Raw genomic sequence first — 17599 nt, 5'->3', positions numbered from 1 at the left:
GCCCTGGACGGAAGCAGGCAGAGCTGTGAGTTCCAGGTAAGGCTTAGTGATAGAACATTTGTATATCATGTACAAGGTCCTGGTTTCAATCCACAGCAATATAAAAAGTGTGCAAAAAAGAGGCAATGTAAAAGGCCACAGCATTCACTCTAACATGTCTTACGAATAAAATAAAAACCCAAAGATGCATGAAGCGCAGTCTCGCTGCAGCCAGCTTCATGAGCAGGTATCTAAGGTTGAGGCAGTGCAGGCAGGGCAAGGATCAGCCCTCTGGGAAGACAGCTGTCAGAGCTTATAAAAGTGCTAATCACGGAAGATGGAGATGGCTTGTGTCAAAACTTGAACCACAAACCAACTTCCTCCAAATCCTACCACTGTAAGAGACACTCGTGTGCACAATGATGACAACAGGCACATTCCGCTTTGGAAAGCACAGGGCAGTGCAAGCTGCTCACAGCCCTCAAACATAAAATCATATTCTATGACTTCTGTCCAAAACATAGAAACAGGTAAGTTTCAGATGTGAAAGTTCGTATCCGGAGAGTATGCCCAGGTTAGACCATTCCCTGGTTATTCTTCGGTGCCAGCAGTGCTATGCAATGGAGACGGCTGCAGCCCATGCCTGGCTCATCAGACCCGCTTTCCCGGTCTCCCAGTCCTCCCAGGGACAGGTCTGCAGGGCAGTTATGGCAGCAGCGGCTGCCCCACAGCCAGCTCAACAATTCTGCTCCACCTGCCCTGCCTTCCTCATGCTGTAGCCCCGGAGTACTCCCTGACCTGCCTGTGTGTGTGCGTGCATGTGTGTGTGCATGTGTGTGTGCATGTGTGTGCCTGCATGTGTGCGTGTGTGTGCGTTACAAAGACCGTGATTAATTCCAAGAGGACCTTGTATGTATGATGTGCACAGAACCCAGACTGAGCACTGCAGCTCCTAACTACTGCTAGGTTACAGGGAAATGGCCACAGCTGGTCCCAGTGGTCACACAGCACCCCTTGTTAATGTTTCATCAGGATGGAAGGCTGGACAGCAAGGTTTCCCATCAGGGACAGGGTGGACCTGACTGAAGGATTATTTCAAATCAGTGTCATACTTTCACATAAAATTGAATTAATTTAATTCTAGGAAAATCAAGCTTCAAGCTCAATAACTTAAAATACATACACTCTTTAAGTCTTTATGTCCAGAGACATGGTTGTGGTTTTCACCACACAAAGGCAGCTCGTTCCCGTAGCATTCGGACACCAAAGCGTTGCCACTCTCGCTGGTAAATCCACAGTTCCTGAGTGGTGTCCAAACATGCCAACACTGCACCCCCCTTCCACGCAATCAGCCGGGGATCCATGTCCTACACAAAGAGAGCGGTGTTTCAGCAAAGGCAGGTAAGACACAGACAACGTCTCTTCTGCATGTGGGGTTGGGACCCCTGCTCAGTCAACAGCAAATAAACCAGGATTTACGTCTGTGGGAAACAACAGGAAATTGGCTGGGGTGAGGGGACCTCAGCCACAGAGCACCTGCCTAACACGTGCAATGCCCTGAACTGGCACGATCAGAACAAATGGCAGAACTTGCTGACTACTGTCTCTGCTACAGCTGCTGAGAACGGCTCAGTGCTCAATACTGAAGACGTCATGTGGGCGGATGTCTGAGTGCAGGTGAGGGCAGGCACGAGATAAGGCGAGGCCTGGAACTGGGCAGTGAAAAAGTAAGGTGGGCACAGAGCTTTGGAGAGGAGAGAGAGAGGAGGAGGGGAGAAGAGAAGATGGAGGAGGAGGATGACCCACCCCCGTGTGGCTTTAAATAGCCACAGCTAAGTATGAGTATCCTCTAAGGGATAGATTTTTTTAGGACAATTTGTCTTATCTAGGTGGGGAGTTTATATCAGTATCAGTTGGCTCTGAGTTCTTTGTGTGGACATTCTGTGGCGTGAGAATTTACTGATATAAATCTGATTGATAAATTACAAGCTTCTAGAGTTTTGATTTTACCTGGATACTGGGAACTGTGACAATAACCACAGGGGGTAGATGGCTCCATGGGGCTGGGGTGGGAGGGTGGTCACTAGTGTTATTCTTCACTACTCCCTGAACAATCCCTGTTGGCAGGCCCATGTCCACGGAAGTGCCAAGAGAGGAAGGAGACCCCCCCAGGACCCCTCCGTCAAAGAGAAACATATCAGAACACCGCCACGGGGTCCAAATACAGAAAGGATCTATTTCTAAACTCCTGGCTTTGTTTCTTTTTAAAGGAATTCAAGCCCCAAAAAGGTCCTTCAAGACCTCCAGTCTCCAGACCAAAAATAGTTCCTTACCAAAACCAGAGAGAGGAAAAAAGGGAGCAGTTCTTGTTCTCAGAGCAAAACCAGCCCTGCCCTGTCGCACCAGAAGCTGAAGTCAAGGAGAGCACGGACCAGAGAAGAAAGCCGGTCTCGGCGCTGGCCACGCACGTCAGTAAATACCCAACCTTGGGAGGCAGCAGCAGGAGGGTCAGGGACTCATGGCCAGCCTTAACCACACACTGAGTGTGTGCATCCAAAGGACGGAGTCAGGTGCAGGGTTAGTAAGCACCTCCAAAGGAGCTGGGTTCAGTTCCCAGCACCTACATGCCAAATCATGGCAGCCTTCACTCCATTTCCAGGAAAGCAGTTCTTATCTTCTGGCCTCTACAGGCACCATGCACGCATGTGGGCACAGGCATACAGGCAACGCATAACATAAAAACAATCTTTTAAAAACAGAAGCACCAAACCAAAAGAAATCTGGCCCTGAGTCCAGAACTCCTGCCACCCTTGTGACTCTCTGAAAGTGTTTACATTTCTCTAGGTCCTTGACACTCCACAGCCACAGGCCTCCCTGGATCACTCCCCTCACACAGTGCAGTTAGATGTAACCACACTGGTCTCATTGAGAACTGTCCCACTCATATCGCGAAACAACTCACCTTGGGCCTTGTGATCACATCCACATTTTCAATAATTCGCCTGAATGAAGGTGGCATTTTGTTGAGAATTCTGTGCTGGAGAAACTCTTGAGCTTTATGAAACATCAAACCGCCTCCCACCACCAGGATAGAGCTATACATCTTCTTTTTAGTATCGTCGGATGCTGAAAAGACAATCCTGCCAATTACCAGCCTGGAAAGGCAACCCACTGTCAGCTCAACAACCAAACGACCTCAAGGACCTGCCCCCAGATCCACCCTCAGCACTGCAGAGAGGGACCAGCCACCCACGTCCCATCCCGCTCCTCCTAGGATTAGAACCCAACTTCTACAGGAAACCCACGGAGGTTCCCGAGTGGTGCGGACTGCCTGGATCACCACGCTGGTTTTGCGGGTTGCCTCAGTGCAAGTGTCCCAGCATTTGAATGCTAACCCTTGTTACTGCTCACAATTCTCACATGAGTCAAGAAAGCCACGATTACAGCTCCTCCAGAGAAGGGAGAGTTCCTTACTACAGGTCTTGATCAAAAGCCCAGTTGGGGCTCCGGAGTTCAACTCTAGCATCTACCGGAGCTGTAATTTCCCGGTGTGTGTTAATCTCTGACTGGCAGAGCAACTGCAATGGGGTCAGGAACCACCTGCACAGCACTGCTGTGTCCCCAGCCTCTGGCAAGGCAAGGGTGGAACAGGCTTGACGACGTCTGAGAAAATGCCGCACTTCACAAGCAGTGACCCAGCTCACGTCTCTGCACCCACACTGTCCACTGTACCCAGGGTGAGCTTACAGCAACAGTCCACGCTGTGCAGGATGGCCTTATCAAGGCCTAGGGCTTTTCCCTCAAACAGTGAGATGGCAGTTTTCCTGGACATCAGTGCAGTGAGGGCTTCCTCAGACTCATTGCCAGCCATCAAACAGTCTCTCTGTGAAGAAGCCAAGTCCACCTCCTGGGAATGGAGTCTCTCTGGAAGATCAGAGGACTGGCCACGGAGATCCCCTTCAAATCCAATGGGTTTGGATGCAGACTTGCGGTCAGCAGTAGCTTTTGCAGACTGTAAGTTAAGAGAGAAAGCAATCTATGATCTGAGCACAATAGACATTGCTTATGCAGTCCAATCAAGAGTCCCCTTCTAGGACCTCAGAACAGGGTAAGCAAAATTTACCATAGTACACACACACACACACACACACACACACACACACACACACACACACACACACACACACACACACACACACACTCAAGTAAGCTGGGCATGCGAGTGAGGATGCTGGCCAAGGCCAGAGCAGGCGCTGGCCGTGTGATAGACCCGTACTATCTGTCAGAGATAGACCCTCCCTCAGCTCCCTTTCAACTGGGTATGTCAACAATGGAAGTCGCAGGCTAGTGACTGTTCCAGAATCCTCATTCAGACCAGTCTACCTCCCTCTTGTCTCTAGGACAGGAACAGAAATGAGCAAGGTCTCGACCCCTGGTCCCGCCCTGAGCTGTTCACACCAGGTCAGAGGCTAAGAACTATAGTTTATGCCCCCCACCCCCAGGAGACATCTGATTGCTGGACCCAACAAACACACGATTCAGCTTTATGTCTCCAGTAATATTTTCTGTATTAAGTACAGAACAAATAACATTTCAAACACTGTTCTGAAAACAGTACCAAGTGGTCTGTTAGGCGGCACCGATGATCACAGGAGCCGTCAGCTCTGGGTATAGTGAGGCAATGTCCCCTCTCCCGGCAGAGCTGCTGTTACCTGTTCTTGCTTGCTCTGTGTGGCCAGCAGGTAATGCTCATCATGAGGATCCTCAGGATCTCCCTGGGACCTGTGCTGCAAAGTTGTCATTTTCTGTCCGACGATTCCAAAGGTTGCTGGGTAAAACAGCGCCATTGGAGCCTGGGCATGGAAGGGAGAACGCTTAGGGAAAGATTGTGTCTCCTAGGAAAGAGTTTCATTCTTCCCCAGACAAAAGCCACCAAGCAGGTGCTCCATGTCACGTGGGGCAGCGTTCCTTCTAGGAAAGGGATTGCACATCAGACCAGAAAACTCACAATCCAAATGGATGAGCGGCAAGACAGCATGTGGGACTCTCAAAGTGACCATCGAGCGAATGCCTTAGAATCTACTTTATGATTCCCTAGCGAGAACAGTGGCCACCCGAAAACCCACCGATTCCTAACGGTTAAAAGAGGGGCCTGTGGTGGGGAGGTGGGGAGGTGGCTCAGCAGTGAGGACTCCTGGCAGAGGACCTGAGCTCAGCTCCCAGGCTGGCAGCTCACATCCACCTGTAACTTGAGCCCAGGATGTGTCTGACCCTCTTCGGGATCTGTGGGCACCCGCACACATACACGCACATTGTTCCCCCCACACACACACACACACACACACACACACACACACACACACACACACACACACACACACACACACACACACACATGACTAAAGTGCAATCTATAGAAAAGAAGGGCAGATCTGTTCTACTCTCCTCTCACAGGACCACGTTGGCTCGGCGAACAACAACCTAAGGAGCCAGCTTCAACCCGCGCAGTCCTCGCTGAGGATTCTGCTTCCTTGTTTCACTCAGCAGGGATGACTTCCTGTCCACCCACGAGCACATACGCCGGCTGGTTACCTGGAGCTTTTCATCTCCCAAACGAAACTGGTAAAGCAGGGCAGGGGAGTCCGGGTGCCGAATCTGAAACTCATGGTCCTGAAGCCCGGAGATGTCCTGATTCCAGGAAAAGACGCTGTCAGTAGGAGTGTGAGTAACCCCGTCAGTACTACACGAGCCGCTCCACGTACGAGCCCACATATACGGTGGTCATCCTCCAACTCTGTACCCTTACTGCAAACTTCACAGAACAAGAGCTCAGCTGTACCTCATCTCTCTACTTAATCTCCAAGCTTTCTGCCACCCGTACTGTTTTGGCTGTCACTGCTGATGGACATCGGTATAGGTCAGGACTCAGGAAGGGTGTACCCTTATGTACCTTGCAAAGCTGGAACACTGACATTTCCCAAGGTTTGTAAGTCACAACTGTATCACCCGAATAAAGTTTAAAACTGAAGCAATCCGCACACAGCAATGGGTTGATTAAGTGCGGATAATACACTGTACAAGACATGGTTCACTGAACATCTGCACCTATCTCCTTATGTGTCATTCATTTCCCTTCAGCCTTTGTCCCCTGGCACAGTGGTCAGACCCCATGGGTATAACCCTGACTCCACCCAAGAGCCTGGACGGCAGAAGAGCTCCACTTCCTGGCTTTACCAGTTTACTAACCAACACTACCAATGCTGTTCGTACCTGATCCAAATGACAAAAGGTCTCTTTAAGGTGCTGCAAGAGGAGGCAGTCCATTTTATTTGCTAACTGGCACTCTCTGTAAGGGAATCCTGCTCTCTGCATGAGCCAGTAAAAACACCTGGACACGTCGGAGCCCCCGTAGGCCAGGCAAAGCCTAAAGTTAAGAGAAGATGGTTAATCTGTCAGTTCAGAAGGTTCACGGCATGTTGTAAGAAATATCTGTTGTAAGAAATAAAAGGCCAGTTAGATGAGAGATTAGAACTCTAGCCAAAACGAGCGGCGGAATGCATAAAACAGCCAGTTGTTCACAAAGAAGTATCCTGGACTAGAAAAACAAAGCTAAGACCGGTTTGACAGATTCACGTGCTTCCCACATGGCAGACTGGCTTTTCACTCACTCGCATATAAAGCAATCAGGCACGGACAAGGCACCCAGGAGAGAAAGGCTCAGTGAGAGCATCCCCTAGTGCAGGTCTCTGAGGGGCACACCATTACGGTCGGAGGAGACAGGTAGTTTGAAAACTACAGAATTAGACAAGCAGATCTGTTCCAGTACTCATTTTATTCACGTGTGTTAGTGATGTCACGAGGAGACAGACTCCGTCAAGTCACTCACCACTGAACTCTGCACCACTACGATAAGGAAATCAGATATTCAAAACGCTACAGAATGTAGAGCTGAAAGAACCTGGCTTATTTCTACATGGCTCGCTTAACACAGCTCTTTGGAGTAAACGACCATGGACAGGCACAAAGCTGACTTGCACAGCACTCCGCAGCTCAGGAAATACAAAGGTGGATGCAGCTGGGAAGCTCCGTAAGGACAGGGCCACCTGCCAGACCAGGTGGCCTTGCCAGAACTTAGACCCCAGTCTCTCTGGACTCCTGTGCAGACTTCGTCTCATAGGTGACGTCTGCCTGAGGGGATCTGAATGGACTATGACGGGAGAGCATTAGGAAACGATGCTTGCTAAGAGCCTTACCGTGTGTTCCGATGAGACACCCCATCTTCTACACAGCACACACTTGTTTTCTGGTCCCCGACGTCTACAACACAGGTGCTGCTTAAGCCACTCCCAAACGTGGCACACACTGACTCCTGATGGACCACGATCCCTGACATTGAAGAGGCAGAGTGGCAGCCGTCAGACGCACAGTAACAGACACCATGGAACAAATGATCAACTCAATTTAGGAGCCGAGAGACTTCTGGGCAAACTGTAAGGAACACCACTCCCTTTGGAATACACATTTAAATAAGCCAGTGGGTTCAGTCAGGCCCGTCAGGGAGAAAGAGCAGCTTCAAGGCTCAGACATACCTGCGAAGCCCATCTTCATCAGTATCATGTGGACCAGCTCTTTAACGTGCTGTTTGTTATAGATGTCTGGGATTAACAAGATGCACCTGTAATACTGAACGACAGTGAAAACAGAAGAACGGGTCAACACCTGTCACGTCACGGCCAATCCCACAGTGCCTGTCCCCTGTGGAGGCTTCCCTGCACAGAGCAGCAGCTGTGGACACAGGCCCTCAACAAAACCTCAAAACTCCGTGTGCTCCAGGCAGAACCAGGACCACCCTAAGTTCCCTGACTCCGTAGAATCACTGTAAACTTGTAAACTTGTGTAGGGGGTAACATGTCTGAGTGAGGTACAAAGAAAAGCTACTCATGTGATCAAGTTTACTGGCTTCAGGGTAGCACCCAGACACCAACGAAGCAGGGAGAGAAATCGCTGGACAGGATTAAGTCAGGAAGCAAAGATATCCTCACTACCCGAAAGTTAAGTGTTTCAAGGACACTATCTCACACACACACACACACACACACACACACACACACACACACACACACACACACACACACACACACACACACACACACACCAGTAATGAATACTTGTACTGACCAAGAATCTCAAAGACAACCCAGATAAACGGGAATTTCTGCTCACCTTTAAATCTTTCAGTGGGATTTCCAAATACTTCTGTATCGCGTGAGACCATATCACTTCAATATCCGCCAGAACAGCTGTTAGGGAGCCTCCAGGACCCGGGTGGATATTCAACTGACCCCTTCTGATAGGCCAGTGAATGTTGTAACAGTCCAGGGGGTTGACATACAAAGCCTAGGAAAGGAAGAGTACATGGTTAGAGCTGTCCCTAAGGGTTTTCTGGACTCACTCAAAACTAAGGCCGGAAAGTTAGTATTTTCTGACTGCTCTAGATCCTGAGCATGAAGTATTTAGCAATTCAGAGGGCCAGTGTACATTTCTGTTTCTCAAAAACAGGATTAAAAATGTTAGGACGCAGCAGAGTGAATTTCAGGAAGATCAGCTATTTTTTTTTTTTTTGTTTCATTCATTGTCAACGTTTCTTACCTCCTCTCCTACCAAATACTCAGGCTGGTGAGACGTGTTTGTCCATTTGTTTCCAGAACAGTGATCCAGAATGGCAGGTCGCATCTGCTTGTTGTAGGAGCGTGTCTGGAAACAGAAATCAAGTCAGAGCTAGACTTCTGCAGGCGGGGCAGTGTAGGAGTCCTCTGTGTCCTCTCAAGGACTGAGATACATGGTGGGGTACTGAGTGGTCTCCCCTCTTCTACTCCTTTCTTTTTGGAAATTCTAACTCACATCGGCATAATGACTTAAGGGATATATGCAAGTCCTGTTATGGCCGGGTACCACAGCATTTTGTGACAGGGCACATGCTTTAGCGTGGATCTGAAGTATCACAATGGAGCCGAAACCTGAGGCACACCCAGTCTTGGTGCACAGCTCCATCTGTGTGGTGACCTTCAGGGAGGCAGGCGGCCAGCCACACAACAGTACGGGGTGCAGAACCACACAATGGATGACCCCGACATGAGGATCCTTGCTTCAGTCTACACTACTTCCTGTCTGGGGTGTATACCTTCTACTTCCCTGCTTTTAAAAAATCCAGCCCCGAGGCAGGTCCTTTAGGAGGCGACGCAGAAGAGAGTATCAGAGGAACAGACTGTGACATACACATTATTGCCCATGAAGACTTCCCCATAGGACAAGACAGTGACACTGGTGATCTTGAAACTGTGTGGGCTTGGGAGGGTGGCTGTCTTGGTTTTAACAAAAAGTTCAGATGTAGAAAAAATAAATTCAAAGAGCCTATCGGGTGTGGATATAAAGAAAGACTTTTTATAGCTCCACAGTGCTTGTAAGCAACGTATCTTTAAGTGTTAGTATGAAAGGGTAAAGCTGTGATATGCGGGCATCTCCTGCGTGCTCAGGTCAGATGTGTGCCCTGTCTGGCAGCTGTGGATGCCCACGCAGCCGAATGTCCTGGTGGGGTAAGAGCAACATCAAACACTGGAAGCAGTCACAAAACTCCACTGTGGCGCTGACCATGCACGGCACTACTGTGGATGGTGGTGCTGCTGGTGAAGTGCATCTCACGCCCTAAGTAACAAGCACATCACTCCGGCTGCAGTTCCCAAACGTAGATGATCCCTTCCAGTCCCTCAAACTCGACTCCTACAGAGTCATTAGTCCATGGTTTTCCATGATCCGGTTCTCTGTGCATGCACTGTTTTCCAACAGACCAAACAAACAAGACCTTTCTCCAAAAAACGTTGAAACATTTTAAGGTTTGTAAATTATTATTGAAGACATTAAAGAAAATCAACTTAGTGTACGGCGTTTAGGAAGTCTACAGTAGGAGAGAGACGTGTTCTAGGCCTCCACAATTACCTACCACATCCCTCCTGACTCACAGAGGGCAGCTTCATGAGTACCCTAGAGCTGTACACTGTAGCTGTACTGGTTTTTACTGTATGTGTGTGAGTGTTTACCTGCACGCATGTATGTGTACCACATGCCTGCCTGATGCCCTGGGAGGCCAGCAAAAGGCTTCAGATCCCAGAACTGGAGATACAGATGGCTGTAAGCTGCCGTGTGGTGCTGGGAACTGAATGTGGGTCCTCTGTAAGAACAGCCCTGCTCTTAGCTACTGGACTAGCTCTCCAGCCTTGACGCGCCTTTTAGATATTTACATACATGAACACATTTGTGGTAACACTGGCTGCAGAACACTGTGTGTCTACATACTGTACACTTGTGGAGGCTGGGCCCCAGAGCCCAGGTGTGCACGAGATACACTAGTCAGTCTTGTCATAGGCGCTCCTCCTCCAGGGATGCATGACACATACATCCTGTTACTCAACACATGACGACATTCAGAGACGTGGAAAAATACTAAATGTAAAGGAAATGTTGACCAAACCTGTTCTGGTGACACAGGGATCCGCCTTGTACCGTTTGACATTTTTTTAGACCATATTGCCTGGTCCACCATTTTAAGGCCATTTTGTCTTTGTTCATTACTTTCAGGTTTCTGGAGACAGAAATGAAAGACGATGAGTATGAAATGTTTAATGGAAATAGAAACCAACAAGTCACGCTACAGTGCACCTGTCAGTGGATAGGTCGTCTCTCACCAACAAGTCGCAGCTCTTGAATCTTTGCTTAGACATGGCAACCCTAAGAAAGCCAGAGCTGGACGTGCTAGTACATGCCAGAACCCACGCACGGAGAGGCTGAGATAGGGGGATCCAGAGAAAGAAGCCTGGACAACGAGGACAGATCTTATTCCAAGAGTCAAACAGACAGACAAAAAGTCAAAATGGAACCCTGATAAAAAGCTATAACTTCAAGTGTCTTGTGACCGATAAAAATTTTCAGCACCATTCAAATTACTAACAGACATGGGGGTGCACATGAGGCAGAGGCTGGCAGACTTCTATGAGTTCAAGGCCAGCCTGGTCTATACAGTGAGTACTGGGTAAGCCTGGGCTACATTGTGAGACCCTGTCTCAAAAAAAGTATCTCAGAGGTTCTTCAAACCTCCATATAATGCTTATCTTTCTGACTCTGTAACAATATCACATTCCTTTACATATTTTTAATAAATCAAGAAGTATTTCAAGTTACTTTACTATTGTAAATTATTTTTTGGGTGGCACCATTCCCTAGGCCGTGAGCCTGAGCTGAGAAAATGAGCTTGAGCACACACACATGGGCATAGACACACAGAGACAGATATATGCACGCACGCACGCATGCACGCATGCACGCACACACGTGTTTCTCAACTGGCTCTGGACTGTGAATGTGACCAGCTGCTTCAAGTTCCTGCCACCCTGACCTCCCCATGAAGGTGGACTGTAGCCTGAATTTGTGAACAAAATAAACCCTTTCTCCCTGAGTTGCTTTTGTTAGGGTATTTTATCACAGTAACAGGACACGAAACTAGCTGAGATGAAAATTATACTTGCAACCCTGAGTGGTATTATATTTAGAAAGTAGAACCCCAGCCCCACCCCCATGGTAACAACCCTAGGCGGTCCCCAGCTCCTGCTTTCTGCCTTACATTTAGTCCTTCCCTTAGGAGCCAGTTGTCCTTGTACAGGGGCTGCCCTTGCTGTTTGTGTCTCCGGGCAATGACGTGAGGAATGCTGGCCGGGAGCGTGTCTGTGGCTCGGCCGATTCTTAACGTTGTTGAGCCTGGGTGTACGACGACAATAAAGTTGCTCTGGATTTGCTGCAGACAGAGAAAAACAAATGTGAATTTAGGAAGACACAGGCGATAGGTTAGCTCACACACCGGGGACATATCGCCCGATGTTTCCTGCAAACACTATGTTCTAGTTAGGCTTACAACAGCCGTGATGAAACACCATGACAAAAGCAGTTTGACACTTCTACATCACCGTTCATCATTAAAAGGAAGTCAGGGCAGGACTTAAACAGGACAGGAACCTGGATGCAGAGGCCATGAAGGATCGCTGCTTACTGACTTGCTCCTCGTGGCTTGTTCAACAGGTTGAAGCCAGGACCACCAGCCCAGGGTTGGCACCACCCACCGTGGGCTTGGCCCTCCTACATTAATCACCAGTTAAAAAATGTCCTACGGGCTTGCCTATAGCCCAGTCTTACAGAGGCATCTTTTCAGTTGAGGTTCTCTCCTCTATGATGGCGTTAGCGTAGGTCAAGTGGACATAAACCAGCAGAGACTGCTGGACAGAAAAGCCTGAAAACCACTCAGTAAGGAGCTGGGAGGCGTCCAATGATGGTTGCTCTTCTAATGCAAATTCTTTGTGCTCCCTTGAGCTGACTTACAATACACACTTCATAAATTCTTACTGGAAGGAATGAAAATCCTCCGGTGCAGATCAGGATACAGTTTCTGAGCATTTAGATGGCAGGGAATGTAGGTCGAATGGTAGTCGATCAGAGAACTTTCTGTTTAGTAAGAAAGACAGAGGGACGAAAGAGAAGACGGGGGGAGAAGAGAAGAGGAAGGGCCAAGCCGTCTATAGATCTTCAGATGGAGAAGCTCCAGGAGGCTGAGGAAGTGGCTAACTACCAAAGCTTCTGGGGTGACTAATACCGTCAATCACGTCTGCTCGAGGAGTTCCAGGGAGGAAAGTCAGCGGAGAACTACTGCTTCCCAGTGTTGGAGGCAATAGTCATCAACAACTTGAGTTTGTCCCCTGTGTTCTCTGCGTGCCGTTTGCCTGATCTGGCAAGAGCCTGGGGTTTAAAGTCAGAGTTTGCAACTCTGTCCCTGTAGGTCAGAAGAGTGAACGAGAACTGACAACACAGCACAAATCCAGAGGAGTAAGGCGATGGCTGTGGCTTTTACAGAATAACTACTTTACGTCTGTAACTCTCATGGGAGAGAATTCAAGCTCACTTGGGAAAACTTCTGCCCGCCCCCACCCCCCAAAGTTTCACCAGAGAGTACCAGGAAGGACAGACTTTGGCCATGCCTCTGAAATCACGGAGTGTGGAATAGGCAGATGGCTCAAGAGCTAAGTGTACAGCTCTTGCAGAGGACCAGAGTCTGGTTCCCAGCACCGATGTCAGCCAGCTCACTACCTCCTACTCCAACTTCACTCATCTGGTTCCCTCATCTGGACTCCATGGGTGCCGCACTAAGATGTGCACACACACACACCCCCACATCACACATGCACATGATTTTTTTTTAGAATGATTCTTTTTTTAAAGAGCTTCTATTCAAAAGAAAGAAAACAAAATGGTCTATTGAGAGCCACAATCCCAGCCCAACTCCCTGGTACCTACCTCCTTTGCCCTGCTCTCGCTGCGTAGTTCCTTTCATAACATTTCTGAGGCTCACAAATACTAGGAAGGCTGGAACCTCCTCTGTCAGGCCCTTGCCAAGCTCTAGGACAGTTGTCCTTTCAGTCTACCTAACCCTCTCAACCCAGGCCCCACTTTCTGGTTTACAAGCATGTGCCACTCTGCCCAGCTTCAATCCAGGCTTCTGCTGATCACAAACCTCAAAGACGCTGGGGCCTTCAGCAACACTAACCCCTCCGCCTGCAATGTTCTCTCTGTAGCTGAGCTCCATCTAACTCCTCCCTTCGGGAATGAATTAAACGTCACCCAGAGTAGTCTGCTGGTCCCTTCATAATATGATCGCACAACCTCCCTCTTTTCCATGATATACAACAAACCCTAGTGAAGAGGGCGCTCCTGTCTTGTTTCCTACCGTCTCAGTACATGCTGTCAGTGCCACTGCCACAGAGGACATCGGCCAATGGACTGGGGAAAACACCTAAGGCTGTTACCCGTCAGGGACACCTGGACTATCAAAGACCCATAGGCTGCAGTATATGGATTAAGAAAATCTAGAGAATGCAGCTATGTATGAACAATTATAATTTTTTAGTAACTGTGTATTTTAATGTGTTAGGAAAGAAACCTAGCAGTACGTTCTACTCATTTCCTTGGAATTACTTGTTACTTAACCCAAGACTGAGAAAAGTCCATGAAGTACAAGTGCCACAGAGGGTATGGGATGGTCAAAGCATGTGACGAAACTTGCTGGGGTGTAGAAAAGGGACCAGAAGGAATGCTATAAATTCAGCCTGCCACTTGCACTCATCAAGTTCTTGGGAGGAAGCCAGAGTTAACCATGTAGCTTGGATGTAGAACTGGTGGCCTCAGAGAATGCTAACTGTTCAATCTGAAACCCAACGTAAAATCGTAAACTCAAACTTCCTTAAAATACTGGGTTTTTTTTTGTTTTGTTTTTTTAATTTTGCCTTTTTACTGGTGACTCAACTGAGTGGCTCCCAAATGTAAACTCTGCAAATGAAAATGATGCACCCCAAAACCGTCAAGTTAGCATCCCATTCCAAAATTCTCCATTATCTTCAGTCAAGAGGCGAGGCTACGGGAGCTTGTGTGGACACTGAAAAGCTGTATGGTCTTTCTCGATTCTAAACAGCTATGTCTCCAATCCTTTTCATCCTCTCCTGACACAAGTTTCTCAGGTAGTTCTCTTCCCTAGAACCTTCCTAATGTTGCAACCCTTTAATACAGTTCCTCATGCTGCGGTGACCCCCAAGCGTAAAATTATTTTGTTGCTACTTCGTAACTGAAATTTTGCTACTGTTATGAATCATAATGTAAATACTTGACCTACAACCCCCAAAGGGTTTACAACCCACAGATTGATAAATGTTGATAGACCTCGAATTGCTCAAAAGCATTCTAACCTCACTCTAAATCTCCAGCCTCCCGGGACCTCTGCCCTCCTCTGTCGAGGCTGGAGGAGATACACATTGTGGGTCCTCCGAAGTAGTACACTACACTGTGCATTTTACAACAGCCCTACCAATTAGGTAATTTAACGCAGCTACGGGAGAGGGAGAAGGTTCTGAAATGGTCCACGGGAAATCCAACAGCCAACCCCTCCCTATTTCTCTGGGAGCTGTGCACTTCCGTGGCCCATTGCCCAATAGGAATGTATTTCCTTTATTTATCAGTAAGCCCTGGCTAGTGAGAGTGTGAGCTATGCTACTCTAAATTTTTGACTTAAACTTATCCTGTTATTGACACACAGGCTACCTTTTCCCTGCTTTTAAACGTGAACTGTGAGATCTGCAAACAAAGGAACGGGGTAGAGCTCTAACCATCCCTGAACAAGTACCTGCTGGCGTCCCTGAGAGCCAGGCTGTTGATAAATCGTGATGTCTTACAGCTGAGACCTGGAGGCTGAGACCTGGATGCTGTGCACCGCGATACTTCACACAAGGAACCTAGGCTGGCGTTCAGGGGAGGGGACCAAAACGCTTCCGGCTACGCCCGGCCCTTGGCCCCGGCCAGCGGCAGAGGCCCAGGCTAGCCGTGGTCTAACCAAGGCCAGACCCCCTGCACCTCACCTCCTGCAGCGACTCGGGGACCAGTGCGGGCACGATGGGCCGCTTCACGCCGCGCTGCTCCTTCTCCTTCTCCCCGCCCTTCTCCTTCCCGTTCTCCGCGTCCCCCTTTTCGGCTTGGGTCATCTCTGCCACCACCGACCACCACCAACCCGGGGGCTCAGGAACACCGACGCCACAGTAGGCAGTGGAGAACCATCGCGCAGGCGCAGCGTCCCCTGGCTGCCCACAGTCAAGATGGCCGCCACCGGCGTCGCCCCTAGAGGATTCTGGGAATGAGGGCATGACCCGGTTGAAGTTTGATTTTTCCTTTTTTTTGTTTTTGGTGATGATGCAAACCAGGCACCTATGAATGGTGAGCATGTTCCTATTACCAACGAGCTACATCCCCAGTGTAATGCAGCTAATTAGTTAGTTAATTAAACAGATTTATTTTAGGTAAGATATCACTACTTAGCCCTAGCGAGCTCGGAACTTGTTTAGATTCACAGAAATTAAAGGCGTATGCTACCTCACTTAACCCTAATAAGTTTTGAGTGCTCCGTGTGAGTCTGAAGTTAATCAGTCTCATTTTGACTCCGCAGGTCTTCACTCACAGGTTCCACAATATTGCTAGTTCTCCCAGTTCGTTGGTCCTGCCCAGTCCGACTTCTGATTGGGTTCTTTGCGACTAGATATCTCTTCTTTACACACTCCTGGAGTAGCTTCTTTGCATTTCAAGGTTTTACCCATTTTAAGATTTCTTCAAAGCATTGCAAAGTTAAATTCGGATTTGTTTTATTTGCTTTAAGACAGGGTTTCTCTGAAGCGCCCGCCCCCCATCCTGGAATTTGCTTTGTAGACCAGGCTGGCCTTGAACTCAGAGACTCTCCTGCCTCTGCCCCCAAATGCTGGGATTAAAAGGTGTGCTACTCACTGCCTCCTGGCAAATTCCTAATTCCTACTCCCTGCAGGAGGATGTGACAGGGGATGACAAAACCCCAGCAATAAATCAGATATGTAATTTGGCTGCTCACCAAGTGACTAAAGTTTTCTTGAATTTATCCACTTCTTTGAATGTGGTGTTACTTAGGCAACCCCTGCTGGATGACAGCAGAGCCTCTAAGATGGAGTTCTTGTCTAGTCCGGTTCCTGATCATCTGTCCATACGGCTGCTCGGTGTTTTAGTACAAATTAGTCTGCTGTGGCAGCATACACACTTCATTCTAACACTCAGGATCGCCTCGTTTATGGCCATCTACCCCAAGACTTTACTTGATCTAGTTCCTGTCATTTTCTGTGTGCCCTGTACACCTACAGAGCCAGAGGACATCCCCTTGTCCTGATTTATTATGCCACCATACTTCTTTGAAACAGGATTTCTCAATAAACCTACAGCTCAGCTGATAGCTAGCAAGCAACCGGGTCTCGTCCTCCACCTGACAGCTGGGGTCACAGGCGAGCACAAGGTATTACCCAAGCCTTGTTCGGTGATCTAAAGTCGAGTCAAGAGAGCACACTGTATGCTGAGCAAGCCTTCAGCCTGAACCACTCCCTCCCATACCTGTTACCTATAAAGCTCTTATTTGATCTTCTTGGTGTGTGTGTGTGTGTGTGTATGTGTGCACACTCTTGATAAGGTGCGTATGTGGAGGTCAGAGGATAACTCTAGGGAGTTCTTTCTTCCATGTAGGCCCCAGGAGTAGAGCCAGCCGGGTTTGTCACCCAGTACCGATGCTTTCTGTATCACCAGCCCACACTTAATTTTGGGTGTCAAGTCAGGGTATCCCCCGACTTCTGCTGCTCTTTTGCTTGGTTGTGTCTTCTCTTGCCTGGAAGGCTATTCTGTCAGCTGGGTCACTTTAGCTCCCCCACCCCCATCCCCACCCCAGGGTGTCCTTCCATTACGGTTCCTTAGACCTGGGAACCATTGGTGTGTGGTTGTTTTGCCTATGTACTTTCTCCCATGCTAGAATGACGCTCCGTGAGAAGTGTGACTCTGTAAGCCTCAGAAGATGGTGAGGAAACGGGGATAAAATGACCTGAGCTGGATGTGGGGAGTGCTCCTGTGGTCCCGTGTAACTGAGAAGGGCAAGAGTGTCTTGAGTTGAAGGTCAGCTTGGACTACATGAGGCTGTCCAGTATTC

At 48.7% G+C, this 17599-nt stretch overlaps 1 protein-coding gene across 2 annotated transcripts; it reads right to left on the bottom strand.

Moving 5' to 3' along the window:
- Positions 1–1091: 1091 nt before the first annotated feature.
- On the bottom strand, positions 1092–15705 carry Actr8 (actin related protein 8). 2 transcript variants are annotated; one of them, XM_032918915.1, is made up of 13 exons: positions 15477–15705; positions 11651–11821; positions 10505–10615; positions 8629–8733; positions 8203–8376; positions 7569–7662; positions 7233–7365; positions 6250–6403; positions 5572–5667; positions 4692–4832; positions 3727–3991; positions 2942–3105; positions 1092–1460 (listed from the first exon to the last, which is right to left on the bottom strand). In XM_032918915.1, exons 1-13 carry the CDS (start codon positions 15597–15599, stop codon positions 1455–1457), a joined length of 1737 nt encoding a protein of 578 aa, XP_032774806.1. In that variant the 5' UTR covers positions 15600–15705; the 3' UTR covers positions 1092–1454. The 2 variants fall into 2 exon arrangements, with proteins under 2 accessions (XP_032774806.1, XP_032774805.1); XM_032918914.1 differs by having other exon boundaries at positions 1092–1346; positions 15477–15704.
- Between the last annotated feature and the right edge of the window lie 1894 nt (positions 15706–17599).

Source organism: Rattus rattus, chromosome 13 (assembly GCF_011064425.1).
Source record: "Rattus rattus isolate New Zealand chromosome 13, Rrattus_CSIRO_v1, whole genome shotgun sequence".
Lineage (NCBI taxonomy): Eukaryota > Metazoa > Chordata > Mammalia > Rodentia > Muridae > Rattus > Rattus rattus.
The sequence above is the reverse complement of the archived record's forward strand: the minus strand, read 5'-3'. Positions and strand labels throughout refer to the sequence as shown.